Genomic DNA, 14,531 nt, shown 5'->3' on the forward strand with positions numbered 1-14,531 from the left:
ACAGAAAGCAGCTTCCCCACCCTCTTGCTATCCTCTTACCAGCCGTGAGCGATGGACGGAGCTGTCCGTGTCAGCRTGGCAGGTCAGGCCACTGCGCCGAGCTTTCCCACCATGCTCTTTGAGGCCTCTTCTCCTTGCTCCCAGCCAGGATTTGTCCAGGGGGGAAGAATCGGTGAGGAGCCAGCTCCTCCATAGTCCCCCATTTCGGGTGAAGGCCATCCTGGGGGATGGGACCGTGTGAAGACAGGGACAGATCCAGGGCCACCGTGCTGCTGGTGCCTGGGTCCARTCCAAGTCCCCACCCTGAGCATTTCCTGGCACCAGCCGGTCCCACCACCTCAGCAGCGGGATCTCCTCTGTGAGGGTTATTATTTTTTACATATATATATATTTTTTTTTTTAAGGAATTATTTGCCTACGTGGAGCTCGGCGCTGCGGGAGAACAGAGCAAACAGCCTTATCGAGGGCAGCTGTGCCACAGGGCACTTCCTCATGCATGGCYGCAAGATGGGGCCCTCTGTGCCTGCAGGGGAGGCTGGCAGCCCCTGGCCTCCCCACTGACCAGACACTGAGGAGGCACCGGGCACCATCAGGCATCAGGACAGCTCTCTGGGATGCTTCCACAGYGGGAGAGCGGCACGGCCAGGAGGGGGTTTGCGCTGAACTGAAGGATCTTCAGCAGGACAGCTCTGCAGGGGAAGGGGGAGGATGGAACAGTCGCTCTGAGCTCAGCTGCACTTCCCTGGGAACAAAGGCTCGTCTCGCTGCTTCCCAGATCSTGCCACACTCGAGCATCCAAGCCCGGCGGAGAGACAGACCAGCCTTGACCTGAGATTCCCTCTCCCGGCTGCTGTGGCTGCCTCCCCTCTCCCGCAGGCACTGGGAGCAGATGAGGCCAAAGTCCCGGCAATCTCGGTTTTCCACTGCAGCCCGATAACCGGCATGGGCACGGAGCRGCAGCGATCCCCACCCAGCCCGGCCTGGCGCAGCAGAGTCAATATTTAAACGCCAGTTTGTTTCCTGGGCAGACAGGGGAGCGCCAGTGGGAGAAATCCCCGGCTCCATCCCGGGCGCCAGACCCAAACCTCCTCCTCCACCCCTCCGTTTGTTCTCCCAACAGCACGTTCCACCCTGGATCCCCTCTCCTGCGGGAACAGGGCCCTGTCCCCTTTTCCTGGGATCCCTGAGCACCAGCTGGGCCAGGCACTAAGGGGCAGCAATTTAGGGGAGAATGATGCCCAGCCTCTGGATGCCCAGCCAGGGTTTGGGTTGTTTCCTTGTGTGCTCCCAGTGCAGATATTGTCCTTGAGGTGGGGCCCTCAAATGAAACGTGGGACAAGAATCAGGGATAAAAATAGGAGGAGGCGAGGAAATATTCAATCATCCTAAAAATGGCAGCTCCTGCTTCAAGGTAAGGCAGTGCACCAAAAGCTTTGAAACCTGGTTTTCATTTGAATTGGCCAAAAACTACAGTCAAGTGTGGTGTTTTCAGCAAAGTCTGCGGGCCCTGGTGAACTGGGCAGAAATTGCTGGCAGTATGCTTCCACTGGTGCAGCTTTAGGTAAATCCCTTAGGTAAATTCCTTAGGTAAATTCCTCAAAGGACAGGAAATAGCACTTTTCCCTCCAGTGGCTGCAGTCAGGCTGTGCAGAGGCTGCGGGAGGATTGACAGGCATGTGACCAGCAGAAGGTGGCTTTAATTTGGAGGGTAAAGGCACATGTTCCTGAGCAGGTGCTGTGTGACACAGGAGACACCTGTGTGTGACAACGCCCTGTGTGTGACAACGCCTTGTGTTGGAGCAGGTCATAAAACAAGGTGATCAAAGGCTGATGGGGAAGGATGGAGTGGCTGAGCCCACCTGACCAATCTGACACCAGCAAAGGGTGTCCATCACCCCTTCCAGGAGACCTCAGGGTCAATTTTAACTCCAAAAACCTGATACCATGTATATTGTTCAAAGCAGCCAAGCTCTCTGCTGCCTCCACCCTCACTCCAGGCACACTCACTGCAGTTTGCTCAGCCTGAACATGCCCATCTTCCATGAAGGTGAGGAAAATCGGGGGGAATCTGAGTTTTAAACAGCTGTTTTGGCCCCTGTTTTGGGGAAAAGACCAAAGGAACTGCCTGTCTTAAACTGAAACCTTCCCTGAGTGAGGAGCACATTATGCAGGGAAAAAAACCCACACTTAAAAAAAACAAACACCCRATAGTTGTTTTATAGCTGTATTTTGGAGCATAATTAAATCCTCTTTGAAATCATCTCTCGTGTTAGGGAACAGGTCCATGCATTATTTAACTGTAACACAAACTGGGAGGGAGGGAGGGAGGACAGACAGGACCAACTTCACAACACCGAAGGGAGCTGGGTGGGGACTGCCAGTCCCAGCACGTACCACCACTGTCCTGTGAGCGCTGCCTGGGGGTGTGGATCGACCCTGCCTGCTGGAGGAAAATCCCTGGGTGATGGCAGGACCCCAGAGACGAGATGTGACCCCAGCTGCTGCTGCTGCAGCACACGGGAGCTTGCTCAAGGAACCCTAAACCTCTTCCCAGGGAGTGTAGCATCTCCTCTGTGCAAAAGACTGCTTTGTGGGGAACCGAAACGGGGGAAATCTGCCTGGCTGCCATCACAGCACAGACTGGTGCAAAAAAACTTGTCTGGGGAGCTGAGCATCAATCCTGCCCTGCTGCCAGCAGTGAGCTCTGCTACACACACAGAGCCAGCTGTGCTCCACTGAGCACCAGGAGCCCTCAGCCCTGACACCTCGCCAGCCTTTGGCCAGCTCGAGGCTTTTTCCTTTATTGCAGACAGCTCTGAATGGCTGCCCCCTGCAAGGGAGCTCCCGGTGGCTCTGTTTCTGTCAGCTCAGCTGGCTCCTGGTGCTGCTGGGGGGGAGATGCCCCTCAGTGCCCTCAGGCCAGTCCAACCATGCACACACCTCCCTGAGAGGAGAAGTGTGTGCAGGCTGCCTGCCCAGCCGGCAGGTCTGCTGGGTGTATCCTAAACCCAGCCCATTCCATGACTGAAATCCTTGCCAAAGCAGCGCCCTCAGCAGGACACGTCCCTTCCCAAGGGCTCTCTCCGTGTTCATCCCATCGCTGCCCTGAGCCGGGCCAGACACATCTCTTTGGGACTCTGCTGTTCATTGTTGTAGGACTCTGTTTCCCTTTCCTGTTTTGATCCTATAATTTCCTTTTCACGCCCGTGGGAGGTGRACTGCTCCCTGTTGTTCAGGTACCCTCAAACCTTCAACAGGGATGCCAGGCTGATGTTGCCCAGGATGAATTACCTGCCAGGCCAAGGTGCTCTCTCCAGAAAGGATGAGGCAGGGGCTGTCACCTAGCATAACCTTCCCAGGGGGGTGACCTTAGATCTCCTGCTGCTTCTCAGCTCAGGCAGAACAAAGCAGTCTTTTGCCCCTGCAGCTCAGGGCTGTATCCTTTAGTACCTGGGCATTTTCTGGATTCCTGGATTCCCCCAGCAACACCAGAGCTACAGCCTGGACCAAAGAGAYAGTGCCCTTCTGCTCTCTCTGCTACACATCCCAGTCGAGACAGCCATGAGGATGGAGCTTTGGTCCAGCTGSAACCTGAAGCCAGATGTTCAGAAGTCTGTTGCTGGCCTTGCTGGAGAGGAGGTACCAGTTGTGGCACCATGGACTTTGGATCAGAAAATAGAAATATACAGATATCGAAACAAGCTTGGGGTTTCTTGAAGAGTCCAAGTTGATGAGCTCTCCCCGCCGAGGAGTCAGTCGATGGGGAAGGAGGCGGCTGGGATGGGCGCCCTGCGGAACAGCAGGCTGGAGCCACGGAACAGCTGCCCCTGAGGAGGAGAGCACACGGTCAGGGCAGCCTGAGAGCCGACCAGGAAACTGCAGCTGCTTTAGCAGGGACTGACTCTGTGCTCATGGGCTGCCAGGCCTGGGCACCCTGGGCTGCTCCGCAGGACAAAGTGGGGGGGTCAGCCTCCTGGGTGCTGAGTTGGGCATKTTCCCCAGGGGTGACAGGGACAGGGGCACAGACACTTTGCTGCGTGCAGTGAACAGGCTGAAAGCTTGCAGGTGCAGGCTCTGGTATGTAACGAGCACAGCAACGCTGCCATGCTGGTACCAGTGCCAGAACTGGGACAGAAGCAGGCTACAGAGCAAGGATGCAGCACAGGCACTTCTGGGGAAGGAGCAGAGGGAGCCCAAAGCCCAGTGTGTGCCCTGCTCCCTCACCTGAGCACTGAGATACCTCCAGCAGTGGATCCAGGATGCAAAGGCAGGAGCGTAGGGAGGGAGGCCGGCACGCAACCTGCACGGGAACAGGGAGCAGCTGAGATGGATGTCACCTTACCCACACAGGGAACACAAGAGCAGCAGGAAGTGTAAGTGAGGACACGGGGACAGTGTCCACACCGGGCTGGCGGCCAAGTGACCAGCTCGTTATTTACAATGCAGCAGATCATGTAATTTAATTASCCCTGGAGTGCACAAACAAGCAGCGTTACCTGGAGACGTTGAGAGCCCAGGACTGTATCTATACCTTCAAAAGCCAGCAGATATTGAGAAAACACTACACCAGGCTTGGATCCCATCCCRTTCCCATGAGCATGAACGCAGAAGACTTGCAGCAGTGGGATTGGGAAGGCAGGCTTGGTCCTGCTCCTGTCTGCTGCCATCGCTGCAATCAGAGCTTTGCTTCCCCTGTGCTGTTCCCTGGAGCCAGCACGGTCCCTTTGATCCCTCTGCCTCCAGCCTAGCTCAGATCGGACCACACCACACGACTCTCCCTGTTTCTCACCACCTGAGCTTTTCTGCTGCTCGTGTCTGTGCCCTCTGATCTAAAATTATAAGCAACCTGGGACAGGAAACGAGCCAGCTCTGCGAGGTGCCACAGAGTTTACAGGGCTGTAGGAAAGCTTTATGGTCGTTAGCAGCCYATTCAGACAACAAGGGGCTGCAAGAAAGGAAGGGAAGGCTTTAGATCTCAGTGTGAAGGACATACCCACAGTTGTTCACTGCCATGAGATCTCCCACGAGAAGGAATGGGTACGTCAGCATGCTCACGGCGATCTGAAAGCACAGAAAAGCACAGCCTTTCTAGTGCTCCCCGGGTCAAAAACTATTTCCAGCTTTGGCATGTTAGCAGGGTTAATCCCTGGGTAAAGGATGTAAGGTACAGCCCAGCCTGGGCCCCCAGCCCACGAGGTGTCACCCCACGGGTGGCAGGAGGAGGGGAAAGGACACGGCACTGCCGACRTACCCCCATCACGAACTTCGTGTAGCTCCGGATCACCGACGCCTGGCTGAACTGCAGAGAGAAACCAAAGCCTTGTGGAGCAGGGAGATGTCACCAGGCTTTCACAGCCATTATGTGACACTCCCTGAGCCTGAGGCTCTGTGCTGGGTACAAGACAGAAAGCAACAGAGAGCACTCTGCACCCCAGCTCAGAGTCTGGGAAGGCATTTGCTGTCAAATGTGATCCCCTAAGTGCAGGTGAAGCACAGCCCTGAGCAGACACAGCACCTCCAGAATTTCCACAGGGATGTCCCCAAAGCATGAGGGCGTTAAACCAGCCCCTGCTCCCCAGTAACTCCTTCCCACTGCAACTRCTTGGGGCCCAGACCCCAAACCTCCCTCAGGCACTTCCACTCACGTTGTCATCCACTGCGTAGGTGTTGATGAAGTGAGCCAGGAGGTTGCAGCACCACAGGAAGATGACATCCCCCAGGATGTGAGGGACCAATCCGCTGCAAGGGCAAAAAGAGGGGTGAGAGGTGCAGGAGGGTCCCAGGGCCACCTCCCCACGTGCACAGCCCTCCTCTCCACCAGCACAGAGGAACTCCACTCCCCCAAAATGCACCCTTATTTTGGGAGGAACTGAAAGTGAAGAGCTTCAGGGAACTTCAGGGAAGAGCTCTCCCAGCCTTCCAGCTTGGTACRACACGTGCTGCTCTGGCTGGGATGTTTTTGGGATCTGTTTTTTGGGCATGACTCAAGTTCCCTTGTTCTATCCCAAATTCCTCCTTGGCCCAATTCCTGCTCAGAAACCCAAGTGAGACACAGAAGAAGTGCTTCCCATTTTTGCAGATGCTCTTTTGTATGCAGGATGAGAAGTTCTTATTGTTTTGGAATCTCCCTTCTTKTAGAAATCAGAATGAGGGAATTTGTTCCTGCACAACATGCTCTACTAAAAAGAGTAACTGGTGGCAACACTGATGTCCCTCTGATTTTTCCCAGTCCCTGCTGCGCCCAGGAGCRCAGTGCTTTGGTTAATGCCTCCCATTGACAAACTGGAGCTCCCAGCAGCACCAGCACCCCCAACTTTTGCAGATAATGGCACTGAAACTTTYAACAAAACATTCCAGAGTGTTTCTCCAGTTTGTTGGTGCTTCTGCAGCATCCACTGCACCAGTGCAGGGTCTCCTGCTTTTGYAGGGGTTGCTCCACTGCTAAAGGATCCAGCTGTGTGTCAGACCTGTATTWCACCACCAGATGTGGTCAGTTCTGAAAACGAGCCCGTCAAGAGCCACATGAGTGTCTGTTGAGCTGTAAAGAGCCATCTCCAAGCACATTAATCTGAGTCTTTTCTTCCCAAACACAATGCTGCCTCCTCAGAGCAAGGGACTGGTTTGTTTCCTGCTGTGGTTGCTGCATCAGCAGAGCAGCAGTGCTGCTCTTTTTGGGGACTCTTTGGGAACAAACCTGTGCATTGTTAAGGCCCCAGCAGCCCTKGGGATTCAGCTGAGGTCTCAGGGGCCAGGAACAGCAGAAATCTTCAACAGAAGATCCACTGACTTCAAAGATGTGATACATGAGAGCAGCAGACARGACAAAGAAATCAAAGCTCTCTGGCCCCAAAAAAGATGTTCTGCTTTGTGTTTGGCTTTCAGCCTTTGTAAGAAACATCCTTTCTCTAACTCAAAGTCAAGTCCAAAGCTCCTGAGCTGCTGCAGATACAATAGGGGCTTAATAAAGTCCAGAAATAGAGGGCTGGGCCAGGGCAGCCCCGTAAGGAAAACCTCACCCAGCTGTTGATAGGGAATCAGATTGTTTATTCCACTTCCAGTAAGAGTCTCATCCCTCTCTCCCCTCCAGAGTAATGACAGCTGCTGGCCCTGAGCTGGATGACTGGAAACCAGGGGTCTGAGAGCTGCAGAAAGGGACTAAAAAAACCCCAACAAGCCAAAGGCATCAGGTCTGAAAACCCCTCCTGGAATTCCAGAGYTGCCTTTACTACTAATGACATAATAAAGTGAGTGCTGTAATTCTCACACATTCTGGTGAAATGTCCAAGATCTGGACTGGGAATATTTCTGGGAGATGATGAAAAGCTCCAACAGCAGCAGGCAGATGAGGAAGCCTGAATGATGCACAGTGGTGTGACCCAACAGGAAAAATCCCAGTGCCAGGGACCTGGGACAAGCCACCTTTGAGCTGATCATGYCCAGCAATTCTAGAGCCCTTTCTGGGCTGGSAGGAACCTGTTGCAGATTTGAGGGGAAGCAACATAAATCCATYCTTTGAAAATCTTTATCTCTAGCCAGGCACACAAACCCAGGGTGTGGGCTTCTGTTATTGCTCAGGGGAGTTATAAGGCCATGAGATACAAGGGCACTGCCGTGATTTAGGGGAATGGATGTTTTGGGATTGCACCAGGAGGGCTGAGAGGAGAAAACCAGCAGTTTGGTCTCCTTCAGATGCAGTTTGTGCTCCCCTCACAGCAGTGGGATTTCCTAACAGGGTTACAGAGCATGTAGAACTTCAGAGCCCTCCCGAGACAATTTGGGTTGAGTTAAAGCCTTTCCTGTGAACGATTAAGTTTCATTAGGCTGCCAGCAGTGTTTATTTTATGTGGATGGAAGGGAATGCGGCGGCTTCTTTCAGATCACTTCCCTGGGAGGTGGAGGGTKGTGGGCAGCCTGCTCCAGCCACGCCCCGCTCACAGGGACCATCCCAGGGGATCCTGTGTGTCACACAGTGGAGCAGATTTGGAGCTGCACTGTTCAGCTGAGAAGATGCAGTGACACTCGGTGGGTGGGGTGTCTGCAGAYCCCCTGGCCCTTCCCCCTTGAGGAAGGACAGGGTGAGACCCCCTGTGATTGCCTCCCTCTTCCTGATGCATTCAGGTTTCATCTGGAAAGCCCACATTTTGTGACTGCAGAGCCAAAGGCATCCTGAAAACCCCTCCTGAAATTCCAGAGCTGYCTTTACTATTATTGACATAATAAAGCGAGTTATCTCCCCACCACAGCAGAGACAGCAGGTGGTTCTGCTTTTATGTAGATGTGAAAAAGAAAGGCAGGAAGCGTTAATTAAGGGTTCAAGCAAAAAGGTGTCCACTAAACTTCCATTTCAGTGATGCACCAATTTGCCACTCTCTGTAAGCAGCTGGAAACACCTTTCAGCTCCTCCTGBTCCAGGCAGCACCACACTCCAACCACACAGATAAACCTGCTCATTACAAGCACCCACGGTGCTCTGCAGAGGAATATGCTGCTTATCCAGACCCTGGCTTTCATTCCAACAAGGGATCCTATTGTTGCACTTGATCTTGGTGCCTGTTGCACAAACAAATGCTTCAAATGGCCCTTCACTGAAACACAAAGAAGCGCCAAGGGAAGAAGAAAGATAAGAAAAAATACAGCTTCCCCTGGGCTCTGAAGGTTTGACTGAAGATAAGATCTGGGGCAAACTTAATGGTCAAACTGGAGCACTGTCAAAGGCACAGATTTAATCACTGGAGTGATGTGGGAGTCCCTTGGTCAGACAAGGTTTCAGCTCAGTGTGACTGCAGCTGGGGTTGGCAGAGCAGCCCAGAGAGCCATCGGTGCCCTCAGGCTATGGGAGAAAGGTTTAAACAACAACTCACGTACACAAAGAATCCCAGGATCCCTTCTTCCTTAAATATCCTGCCAATGGCACTGAACACACCGCTGCCAAGAAAGGAGAAGAGCTGTAAGTGTGCAGGGCTGTTCCACCTCTGTCCTGTGCAGCTTCACATGCCTCCTGCAGCCCCAGCCACGGCAGCATTTCCCCAGCCATCATTCCAGAAGGCAGCTTCTTCTGCTCATTCTCCTCAGACCAGGAAGGTTTGAGGGAAGGAAGGTCATGTCTGCACTCTGCCAGTGTGCAGTAACACCCAGGACAACCCCCAACCTGCACAAAACTGCTCAATGCTGAGCGTACAAGAGCTCTGGGAGGTTTTGACAGTGGGTACAGATGCTGTGTGATATGGTTTGATTTGGCTGATTCTCAGCCCAAGAACCCTGTCCTGCCTTTGGGAACTCGTGCAGGCTGCAATTCTGTCAAGAGTGCCTCCAYGCAGCTGCACGGGGGTTCTGCCCTACAGAGGCAGCTGGTACTGCAAAAGGCTTAGAAAAATTTTACAGACTAAGCAGGGCTTGCAGCAAAGCTTTGTGTTATCCACTCTGCCTCCCTGCTGCCTTCCCTTTCCATTAATAGCCAGAGCAAAATGCAGGAAACTCGCTGTGTGATCAGCAAGGGGTGTTACAACTCCAAACCCCACAGGCACAAGGTGGACCAGAGACACATCAGGGACAGATCCCTTCCCACATCCCTTCACCCTGCAGTCACCCACCCTCTAACCACAGCTCAGGACTGGGAATATTTTTGGAAGATGATGAAAAGCTGCAATAGCAACAGGCAGATGAGGAAGCCTGAATGATGCACAGTGGTGTGACCCAACRGGAGAAACCCCARTGCCAGGACCTGRGACAARMYACCCTTGAGCTGACCATGCCCAGCAATTTTGGAGCCCTTTCTGGGCTGGCAGGAGCCTGTTGCAGGCATTAATCCATTCTTGAAAAGTCTTTAGCCAGGCAGTCTCCTGGATTTCCAGTCTCCCAAACCCATTCCCAGTCTCCACATTCCCTATGGCAGAGGAGCACCTGTAACCCCTGAGCYCCAGACCCCTCTGAGCTGCAGCCACTCACCTGTATTTGACTTCCCGGCCCACAAACTGGACCATGCAGCGCATGGAGATCACTGGGAAGAAACAAACACAGGGCTGATAGAGAAACAGATCCAGCCTGGGTTGTAATGGATGTGAAAGAAAATGAAACATGACTCTTCTGCTCTCCCTCAACTCACGGCATTTCCAGCTCCTTGCAGTGGTTCTCAGCACTGCAAGACTCGTTGGAAATTGGGGCCTTTTCTGAGCCTGTAAGTGGTGGGAAGGATTTTAGGGGATCACTGAGAGGTTTGGGTTTGAAAGGACCTGAGAGATCATCTTTTTCCAAACCCCATGCCATGGGCAGGAACACTTTCCACTAGACCACGTTGCTCCAAGCCCTGTCCAGCCTGGTCTTGGACACTCGAGGGGTGGGGGAGCCACAGCTTCTCTGGGCACCCTGTGCCAGGGCCTCAGCACCCACTCAGGAAAGGATTTTGTTCCAAAATCCCATCTAACTCTGCCCTCTAGCAGTGGAAGCCATTCCCCCTTGTCTTGTCACCCCAGGCCCTTTTAAGAAGTCCCTCTCCAGCTCTCCTGGAGCCCCTTAAATCCTGGAAAGCTCCTACTGGCTCTAACCCCAACCGGATCTCTGGGACAAGGTCCTGGATGAATGGAAAGAGAGCAACTCCTTGCTCAGCTGGGTTTGTGCCTGAAGGCCAGCCTCATATGGTAGAGAAATATTGTAAGTATCATCCCCTGAGTAAACCTGAGGGTTTTGGGGTGATGCTCAGTGTGGAGGGGGCTGTCAGGCAGTGGGGCAGGACTCACCATGCAGCGGGTGTGAGACAACCCGTGACACACACTGCATCATCATCTCGTGGGATGTCTGAAAAGCAGGAAAAAACACCAGGATGAAATCTGTGCTGCTCCTCCTGCATGGCCCAGGCCCCTTCCCTCAGTGTGGGGAAACCCATTTTGGGTCTCTTGAAATCTGTCCTTGTGGTAAACCTCTCTTCCTTTGAATGATTTCATGGATGGATACAGAATGGCTACTGAACACCAAAGATTTCTCACCCCAGTTTCTCTCCAATAATCTCATCTCACCCACATCCCCAAGGACCTCCCCAATCCTCACTAATGGGCAATATCCACTTCTCACCTCTCTGACCACTTTCCTAAGGGAAGTTTTCACATCATCCTTGTTAGACACATGCTCCATRTCTTCCAGTGGAAAAGCCTGAGTGGAGAGGGAAGAAACATGGTCAGAACTGATGGAGATGCTGACCCACACACCCTCAGTGTCTGAGGACACAGGGAAACCATGAAAAGCTGTTTTTTAATGCAAGGATAAAACAAATAGGCAAGAAGGAACACAGGAGAAGGAAGGATGGACAGGAAAATAGAGGAATAGAGGTGCCACAAAACTGCTGACAAAGGATACAAGGCAAGGGGATGCCAAATTAAATTAAAATTGTTTATAAATAAAAATATGTTTTGGGGGTAAGGGCACTGGAGGACTGMTCCCTTAGGAGATGGAAAGGGATGGGTGTAACAGTAGTTCTGTGCAGCYCTGGCTGACTGCAGGCACTTGCTACAGTAGTCCTGACCCTGCAGATGATTAATGGAGGGAGAATCTGACCCTTACCTTCTTCACACTCCCCCTGGTGATGGTTGATAAAGTGCTTGAGATGAGGCGAGGAGTCAGGCCACGGAAGAGGCCTCTTTTCCCATCCACTTCCACGATGTGTCTGGCTGGGTGGGACAACACCAGRCTGCTGTCAGTCAGGAAGGAGCTGACACATGCAAAGCACCCCAAACACCTCCGGGGTTCAGCTGAAACCACGCCAGGCTTGGCACAGCAGCCACTCCACGGTCCCACAGTAAGTGATTTATTGTAACAATCCCTAATAAACTCCGTCATGGATGCCAAGAATTCTTACTCTCTGTCATCTGTCTAATTTGGAAGGACAGCTCCACTATTCTGGGCTACTTCTCACCATTTGATAGTTTTGCTCACCTGGAAGGGCTCCAAGGTAGTTTGGACTGAACCAGGTTGGGAGGGATCTGTGGTGTCACCAGGGATCATCCCATGTGCTCTGTGCTGTCACCTCCTCCCTCCACCCCGCAAAGGGTCAGACTCGGGATTAACACAAAACCCACGTTCAGTTCCTGCCCCACCACCTTCTCCCAGACAGACTCCTTCAGGTCTCCAGTCACAAAAAAAAAGCCAAGAGATCCAATTTCTCCCACACATAACAAGATGGGATAGAACCCATCATGTGCTGCTGGGTACTGACTGCTCCTGGCCCCTGTCCTGTGCTGTCCAGACAAAGCCAGGTAGATTCTGCACCCCTCCATTACCCAACACTGCCCATCTGTTTGGAAACTGCACCTTCCAAAGGGCAGCACTGGAGCATTTCCACCCCTGGTGTCCCARGATGGGCTTCAAGTGCTCCCACACTGCTCCTTGTGCCAGTTCCACCCCATGGATTCTGCTGGCTGGTTTTGGGATTGGCCCAGCTTGGCTTTCAGGACTGTGCATTCCCCTCTCCCACAGCAAACCTGCTGTGACAGCAGGTCACAAAGTATTCACCCACCTCTCCCATGCTGCTCCATCCACAAGAGGAAAACACTATTTTTTTTCCTTCTATACATATTACCTTGCCCTTTTTGTGGTATTTCTGACCCTTTAGTGCTCCATCTACAACAGTAATTAGCAGAGCAGTGGTGCAGCTTATTGCAGGGCTGTCTTGGAGCAGCAGGAAAGTACTTTGTAACCTCCAAGACACACAAAACCCTCCTGGGACAAACCTACACCACCTAACCCCCCAAACCCCTCCACCACGGTGCAAACCCAGAGCAATGTGCCATGGGAAGGGCATGCAGCAGCAACAGTGCAGCCACCATCACCCTGTTCCCAGCAACAGGTACATAAATGTGACAGCCTTGCAAGGAGTTRTGGTGGTTTATGCCTCACTGCAGCCTCAGGATGATCCCAAGGGGATGTGGGAGAGCTGCTGGAGGTCGGTTCAGTGTGCCTGGCAGCTCCCAACCCAGATTCCCCGAGGGCAGGACCTCACCCTGGCAGGGAGGGACAGTCACTCACCGTAGGTGAAGAAGCCGGGTAGGTACAGGACCTTCCTTCCCAGCACATTTCTTCCAATGGTTGGAGGTAGTGGCTCATGCCCAACCTGAGAGAGAAACCCCATAAGCAGGTCTCAGTCAGGAGGTTCCCAAAGCCTTGATCTTGTTCCAACAGCCTTGTCCCAGCATTCCCTGTCACTCAGACAGGCACTCCTTTCCCCATTATTTGGGGTTCCTAGGGTACAGGGGGGTCCTTGACCTTCCCATTTTAGGGGGTCCCTGTTACTGAGAGGTTCTTGGGATTCCCATTATAGAGAGGTTTCCCATCCCTCCTTATATGGAAGGCCTCATTGCAGAGGGGGTCCTGAGATTACAGAGTGTCCCTATTCCCTATTAGAGGAGGGGTCCCCACTACAAAGGGGTCCCCACTGTATAGGGGTTCTCACCCCCCCATTATATGGTGTTCCCTATTCCTTATATAGGGTGTCCCCATTGCAAAATGCATCCTCATCCTTCTATTATACAGGGCACCATTTTTATATAGGGACCCCCGGTGTATACAGAACCCCATCCCATTACATATGGGGGACTCCATTACCCAGGGGTCCCCATTCTACAGGTGCTCAGAGGTTCCCCCTATAATGGGGGGAGGGGTGTATATACAGTGACCCTCCGAGCATGAAGCCCTCCATAGGGGCACTAAACAGGAATCCACTTCCACCCATTATACTGGGGTCCTGATTCCCCATTATCCATGGGGATCCCATCCTGTTCCATATGGGGGTCCCCATTACAGAGGGGTCCCCCCTTCTATTGGTGCCTCTTATCCCATAGGTGCCCCCATTGCACAGGGGGTCCCTTTCAGTAACCTCCAGCCCATGGAGGCCTCCACAGGGGCATTATCCATAAATCCTCCCATTTCCTAGGTGTCACAACCCCCATTACATACAGGGGTCCCCTCCCCATTCTGTAGATGCCCACATTGCACAAGAGGGTCCCATTGTAACAGAGGGGCTGTAAATATTGTATATACAGCCCCAGCACAAAGTCTCCATAGGGACTCCATACAGGAACCCACCTCCTCCCCTATATATTATACTGGGGTCCCGATCCCATTACATACAGGGGTCCCATTACACTGGAGTTCCCCATTCTATAGGTGCCCCCCATACTACAGGTGCCCAGATTTCTATAGGTGCCCTCCGTTCTATAGGTGTCCCCTCCACACAGGGGGTGCCGTTATAAGGAAGGGGGAAGGGGGCTGTATACACAGCGGTCCCCAGCCTATGAAGGCCTCCATAGGGRCCGGCACCTCCTCCCGTTATCCCGGGGCCGCCACCACCGTTACACACGGGATTCCCACCCCGCCGTCCCCCTGCTCTCCCTCCCTCTCCCCCACGGCCGGACCTGCACCAGCAGCTTGACGTAGAGCAGGGGGTGGCTGGCGGCGGCGAGCCCCGCGCCCAGCAGCACGAACAGCCCCTCGGCGCCCTCAGGCCCCGCCGGGTCCGCCGCGCCCCCGCCAGGCGGCGACAGCGGCCC

The 14,531-nt window shown here is 53.3% G+C and overlaps 1 protein-coding gene across 1 annotated transcript; it reads right to left on the bottom strand.

Moving 5' to 3' along the window:
- Positions 1–2,211: 2,211 nt before the first annotated feature.
- MTCH1 (mitochondrial carrier 1) lies at positions 2,212–14,531 on the bottom strand (the record flags this gene model as incomplete). The annotated part of the gene is made up of 12 exons (XM_057375236.1): positions 2,212–3,827; positions 4,225–4,300; positions 4,994–5,061; positions 5,252–5,299; positions 5,646–5,739; positions 8,866–8,925; positions 9,946–9,997; positions 10,734–10,791; positions 11,065–11,142; positions 11,551–11,657; positions 13,012–13,096; positions 14,397–14,531. Coding segments are annotated over 12 exons (936 nt in total), but the record flags the coding sequence as incomplete, so codon positions are not given.

This window comes from Malurus melanocephalus, unplaced genomic scaffold (assembly GCF_030028575.1).
Source record: "Malurus melanocephalus ecotype Western Australia unplaced genomic scaffold, MMel_1.1 scaffold_243, whole genome shotgun sequence".
Taxonomy (NCBI): domain Eukaryota; kingdom Metazoa; phylum Chordata; class Aves; order Passeriformes; family Maluridae; genus Malurus; species Malurus melanocephalus.